This window comes from Calliphora vicina, chromosome 4, assembly GCF_958450345.1.
Source record: "Calliphora vicina chromosome 4, idCalVici1.1, whole genome shotgun sequence".
Lineage (NCBI taxonomy): Eukaryota > Metazoa > Arthropoda > Insecta > Diptera > Calliphoridae > Calliphora > Calliphora vicina.
The window spans coordinates 2,838,485-2,845,221 of record NC_088783.1 but is presented as its reverse complement, the minus strand read 5'-3'; the positions used below and the strand labels follow the sequence as shown (position 1 = coordinate 2,845,221).

At 29.0% G+C, this 6,737-nt stretch overlaps 1 protein-coding gene across 1 annotated transcript; it reads left to right on the top strand.

The window, feature by feature from the left end:
* Positions 1 to 2,303: 2,303 nt before the first annotated feature.
* Positions 2,304 to 6,354, top strand: Swt1 (Swt1 RNA endoribonuclease). Its single transcript, XM_065508477.1, has 7 exons — positions 2,304 to 2,540; positions 2,596 to 3,360; positions 4,957 to 5,175; positions 5,241 to 5,293; positions 5,365 to 5,623; positions 5,682 to 5,840; positions 5,912 to 6,354. The coding sequence occupies exons 1-7, from the start codon at positions 2,375 to 2,377 to the stop codon at positions 6,136 to 6,138; spliced, it is 1,848 nt and encodes a 615-aa protein (XP_065364549.1). The 5' UTR covers positions 2,304 to 2,374; the 3' UTR covers positions 6,139 to 6,354.
* Positions 6,355 to 6,737: the final 383 nt, after the last annotated feature.

Sequence of the window (6,737 nt, the reverse complement as noted above, 5' to 3'; positions counted from 1 at the left end):
GCCAGACCAACCGGTCCGTAACAATAATTATCCGAAAATCATTTCATCATCCTGTAATTTCAACACAAAACGGTGGCACTATAAATATATAACAACTACATACATATATACCCACAAACATTTAGCTTTGATTTCAAATTAAAAATATAAAATTATCAATAAATTGTCTTTCCCAATCAAATATATGGTTGATTAATTTGGTGAGGAGATTCGGTGAAGATTCGGCACAGCCGAATATACCTCTCTTGTTGTTTAAGAATAACTTTTATAGTTGGTTGTTGAATTAGCTAGAATTGGTGGGAAACATTTTAATTCACCACTAATGTCAAGAGTAAAGAGAAGAGTTTATAACGTTTTGAAAACTTAGCTAGCGTTTATACATGCAAGCATAGTTGCCAGATTTGACGATTTATCGTCATTTTGACGATTTTTGGTTTCAAAAATAGCAATTTGACGATTTCTTTCCCGAAAATTACGATTTTCTGCATTATGAAAATATGGTACTATTTTATGAAAAAGTTAAAGAATTTTCTCATTTTGTTGGTGAATATGAAAAGCAATATTTAGATTTGAATTTTGTCAATTAAAATTTTTAGATTTTAAATCAATTTTTGTAAATAAATTACTGAAATAAAACGTGAAAATTCTAAAGCAACTTTTTCTATTTTGACAAAATTTATTCAGAATATAATGACATTACCCTATTCAATTGAAGCCGCCAAGCTAGAATTTATGCTTTAATCTCAGGCATTATTACCTTCCCAATGGACCACCTAAAGCGTAGTGCTATATTTTAATGAAATTATCTTTAAAAAGTAATGTCAGAGATTGTTCTTTCGGGTCACATTAAATTCTATTTTATGTGTTTTATTTTAAATTAAAAAAACTTCTGAATGAGACCTTATATTATAATTAAATTGAGCTTTACTATTTTATTTTAGTGATGTTTTCGTTCACTTTTTAAATAGAAATTTAAAATTCCTGTTAGAAATCTTGACCTTTTTAATTCTCCGATTTTTAAAATTCGAAATGACGTTTTTTTCTTTTTTTTATCGGCATATTGACGATTTTTTCCCAAATTCATCTGGCAGTCCTGCATGCAAGTAACAGTTCGAAAACACTCACACTTTTGCACTAACACTATCATACATGCAGCCACAAGGCGAATTTATACAAGGTGCTATCAGTTCTACAAATACAATTAACAAATGTCAAAAAACAAAAATGAAAAAATAAACAAATATGTATTAAAACTTAATGTAGTGTAGATAATTGTATAGTGAGAGCTTTACTTATTTATGTAAAAAATAAATAGTTTGTTAATACGATTAGAATATGTAGATATTTAAATATAAAAACAAGCTTTGACAACTGTTAAAACCAAAAAGCGAAAAAAAAAATTATCAGCTGTTTGACTGACTCCACCTTGTATAAATTCGCCTTGTGCAGCCACCTGCAGCTCACTGTCTAGCGAATTTAGGTGAACAGTGATTTTCGACACTTTCATACAAGTAACGACAAATTGCCAATAAATAGTGTTAGAAAAATTTAACAGGTGGTGGTAAAATAATAATTATATTTTTAACTAACTTTATGTATTTTTGTAAAAGAATATAGTTCAAATGGCCACTAATGCTTATCATTTTCGTAAAAATACCAATTTCATTAGTTTTTATAAATAAAATTTTACTAATATCTATAAAAATTGTTAACAATTTCACCAGAAATGTTTGTATTTGAATATCATGGTTGTTGTTGTTGTATCAGCAGTGTTTGCTGGGTTGACAGCCCTTGGCCGAGTGAACTCGGGTCATTCCGGTGCGTAGAACCAGCTGTCGTGGGAATGAATATCATGGTAACACTTTGTTGTTATTAATAAAATTTGGTTTCAAGCCGCAAATGACAATTCGATGTATTTTCGATAATAATACGTATTCTCAACTTTCATCAATCTACTTGCATGTGTAAACGCAACCTTAATGATTACTGGTTACTCATAAAACAAATTGATAAAAATTACGACAGTGTCTACCAATGCTAATTTTAATTTTAACATAACTAAGTTGAGACCACACTATTCAACTATCCACACTATAGAATGTACCTATGTTTTACTACACATTTTTTTTAATTTTTTATTTCTGTTTTCACACTTGCACTTTTTGTAACTTAATTTTTAAAGAAAAATGCAACTCTGAAATTATTGAGTGGGTACTTTTGAGTATCGAGTACTCAAAAAGCAGTCGGTAATGAGCACACAATAGCCAAATAATCAATTATTTTACATCACTAATCTGTTTTGCTTTACAAATAAATAAATAGTTTACTCTAAAAATTGTCAAATATATTATAAAAATTGAGCACCTTTTTAAAAATGGAAAACAAAGATAAAAAGAAGAAAGACGATTGGATTCGTCTGGCTTCCAAGAGTCGCCCGGGACGGTTTTATATGTTTAATAAGGCCACTGGTGAGACGCAATGGCTGCCGCTAAACGAAGTAGGAGAATCTGAGAAACAAGTCTCACCCCCAAAATTATCAAGTAAGATGAATAAATTTTCATCTTGAAATGATTCTTAACATTTCTTATGTTTTAGTAAATAAATCTAGTAAAACTCCAGCTCAGGATCGTTTAAAAAGACTGCAACATAATTTAAAAACTAGCAAAACTCGAGAACATACCACTCGTACCACACGCCATTCTAAAGATTTGGAAACAAAATCTAAAGATCAAGAGAACCAATTGAAAGATCAACCATCAACAAGCTCCTCAACAAAAGTAACTGATAAATCGCCCAAAAAGGCCACTAAAAGACCACAAAGTTCGAGTTTTCCAAAAGAGGTGGAAATCTCAGTTAAAAGTGTGAAAGCATCATCTACATTGGAATCAGTGAAGAAAATACGTCTCTCCGATTCTTCAACGACATCAGGGAAAATGGCCACAGCAGAAACAGTTACAGCAGCCAATGAACCCTCCAAATCTTTAGTTACAAATAATAACCCAGAGAATTTACAAAACATGGACGAAGATAGTAGCTCCACCCTAAGCAATATACGAACTGGTATTGTAAAAAAGATTAAAGAAATTTGTAAAATGCCTTTCAACATGTCAAAGAAAACAATTGATGAAAAATCGAGTGTAGCAGACAATAAATCATCTAGTTTAATAAATACAACTCAGTTCAAACCAGCTAGAAAATCAAATGATAATAAAAAACGTTTATCTTCATCAGCAGTCCAGGAGTCCATCAACAAGCTTACTGAAGAAAATGTAAAAACTAAAAATATGAAAAGGAAATTAAATCAGTCGGAACTTGGTACTCCAAAAAATTTAAATATTCCTACGTATCCACGAGGATCTGGTAAGTTAATATGTTGGAATATAGTGATCGTATGAGACAGATCCTCTATTCAAAACATCAAAATATGTTTTTAATGTCTAACAGCACACTAAAATACTCCTCAGCTTGTATGTATGTAAAGGAAAATATTTAAAACTCCAACCCCCATGCCTGGTTATATGTTAACTTTTAGGGGGCATTTACATTATGACTTTAAGTCATGACTAAAAATCATGTTTTATTTTTTGTACTAACAAATTGTGACATCTAAACAAAAGGCAAGTTTTCTGTTTTTCAACACTTTTTTTGATATTCTGCTTTGAGCTCTTTTCTAATTGGTTGTTGATACGATTATATGCCAAAAAAAGGCAAACGGGGATTTTCGTAGGGGTTTTAAAAGAAAAACAAAAAAAACGACATGACTTTAAATCAAGTTATACTGTCTGTAAAAATAATTTTTGTATGAAAACTGTCAATATAACATTAGGTTAAAACATAACTATACATTAAGGTTATTCATTTAAAAAAAATGGAATTGGATTACACTCTTTTTTTACACTTTTACACAACAAAAACATGAACAAAATTCCACAAAAAAATACAACTTTTTTTTGAATTTTTTTTCTTGTGTTTGTTTTTTAAAATGTAAAAAAATCAGAGTGTAATTTTCCATTTTTTTTAAATGAATACCCTCAGTATCTTTAATATATTCCTTAAATTATAGTCTAATTTTTCGAGCATCTTCAGGAAGATGCTACACAAAGATAAATAAAAAAAATACAAATATTTATAAAAAAGTGACCTCAAGCTCCACAATTATAAGGAAAATTATTTCTTAAATTAAAAAACTTTATTTCAAATATTAGAAAAAAATATTTAAACAGTGTCATCTTGGACCTCTAAAATCGTCAAATTAAATAATATGAGTAAAGCATGCTAGAATTGGCTGCACTCTCAAATTAAAACCATCTACATATTTGTGATATTAATACAAACTGATAATAAATTGTCACCTGAAATGTAAAAGCGCGTAACACCAAAAAATTCAAAATTTAGTTTTTAATGGATATTGGTACAGCGCATCGTTGTGGTCAGGGTCCGCATGGCACCCTGCACATATTTAACTGTTCAGAAAACCCTACTTTACTAAGTCCTATGGATTTATGGACTCATCCTGTTGAATTAGCACAATTTCTTGGACTTGAACAAGCAAAGCACCCAGATTGATTATTGTAAAATTGTTTATGCTGCTACATCAACAACACGTCTTCACAAATTTGTAGCTTTCTATTTTTAAAAATAACGACTATTAAAGAAAGAAAATCATTTTAATTAATTTTTTTTGTCTCTCCTTGTACAGATTTTATATGAAACGGTATTATTCAGTATAATAATTTACAAATGAAACTTCTATTAGTTGAAAAAATAATATAGTATAATAATATAGTATAATAATATATATATAATAATATATATATAATAATATATATATAATAATATAGAAATAACAAAATTTATTAATAAATGTTATTGGGGATTTTTAAGACGCATAAAATCTTGAAACCCTGTTCAATATATGTATATATGTATGTATATAATTTGTAATTTTGTTTTCAGCGAATTCTCGTTTGGATCGATTGAAACAGTCGTTGCTTTCACAACAACAACCATGTAAATCTACAAATGATCCAGATACATTACATCAAACTACTAAATCCTCTACAGAGATGAATAATAATAATAACAATACAACATTACCACAGTTAGAAGACAATCACCAAACTGGTCACAATAATTCCTCTTTATACCAAACTGCCAACAATACAATTAACGATGGTAAACTTAAATCGTATTTATGCTATTTCATGTAATTTTCTACATTGTTTTTATTGTTTGTATAGAAGTCGAAGCTATGGATTGGCAACCCATTGTAAAGGATGAAGAGACAATCGAGGTACATATTTATATATTATTCTATCGTCAATTTATTTAATAAAAATTTTGTATGTTGTGTGTGACTTTCAGATAACGAGTAGTGAGTCCTCATCTTTCGTGATAGAAAAATCGAATAAACTTCTACTTAAAACAATCGATGGAAATAAAAATGAAACAATGGGTGATATTTATGATACAGTCAATGAAAATCTTTTGCGTTTTTCGGCGGAAAAATTTAAAGATAATAATAAAAAATGGCAAAAAGATTACTACTATTTCATAGTGGACACAAATGTCCTATTAAGAGACATGTCCTTTCTGGAAGATTTAACGAAAATGAAACTATGTGGTAAGTAAAACAAACACTCTGCCATTGAACTTCGCTTAATAATGAATATAAATCGCAGATACCAAAGGCAGTATGTTGTATGTACCTTATGCGGTGCTGCAAGAATTGGATAGACTGAAAATGCGTTCGGGTTTACAGGAAGGTGTTAAAACTCGTGCTGTTCGCGCTATTAAATATTTAAATTCTAAATTTGAAAATGACTCTTCTCATTTGCAAGGCAAGTTGCCTGAAAATATTCTTATTTGGAAAATAGTTATTTAATATTAATATTTCTACTCATACATTTAGCTCAATCTGCTTTAGATGAACGTCAACGTTTGGTGGATATCAATTCAGCAGATGACAGCATCATAAACTGCTGCCTGCAAGCCAAAGAACATGTACGAAATTTACTATTACTCACTGAGGATATTAATCTTCGCAATAAGGCTATATGTAATAATATTTTAGTTTCTACTAAATCGGATTTGATGTCAAAACGCTACGAATCCAGCGATACGGACGATAAGTCTTGACGTGCTAATACTTCGTTTTGGTCCAATAAACTAAATTTTTTGTTACATACATTTAAATTCAAATAAGTTTATTTACAATTCATTTTTGTTAATACATATAAATTAAATGTAAAATTTATGTACATATACATATATAATTTGGTATATTATCTTTAATTTACTAATGTATAGAAATTCAGTACAAGTTAATTTAAGTATTTTTTTTTTGGTTTTTTGTTATAGATGTGAATATAAATTTTCTCAACTCAAGTTGAAAAAAAATCTATATATAAATATGTAAATAAGATTTTTATATAAAAATATATTTTTTAATAATAATATTGTGTACATTTAATTTTAAATGTACATGTAATATACATTTATCTGTTGCTGAAATAAATGAACAAATTGTTTAAAAATATTATTCTTCATTCATATTTTTGTTGGTAACGTTTGCAAACAGCAGGATTCATCCAATAGCAGGGATATTGGTTACCATACGAATTGATGCTGAGAGACCTATAAAGACGATTTTGTTGTTGTTTTTTTTCACTTTCTGGTATTATTGAGTTTTTCCCTCTCCTGTAAAGTAACCAAAAGTTTCTATATTAAGCCATCGA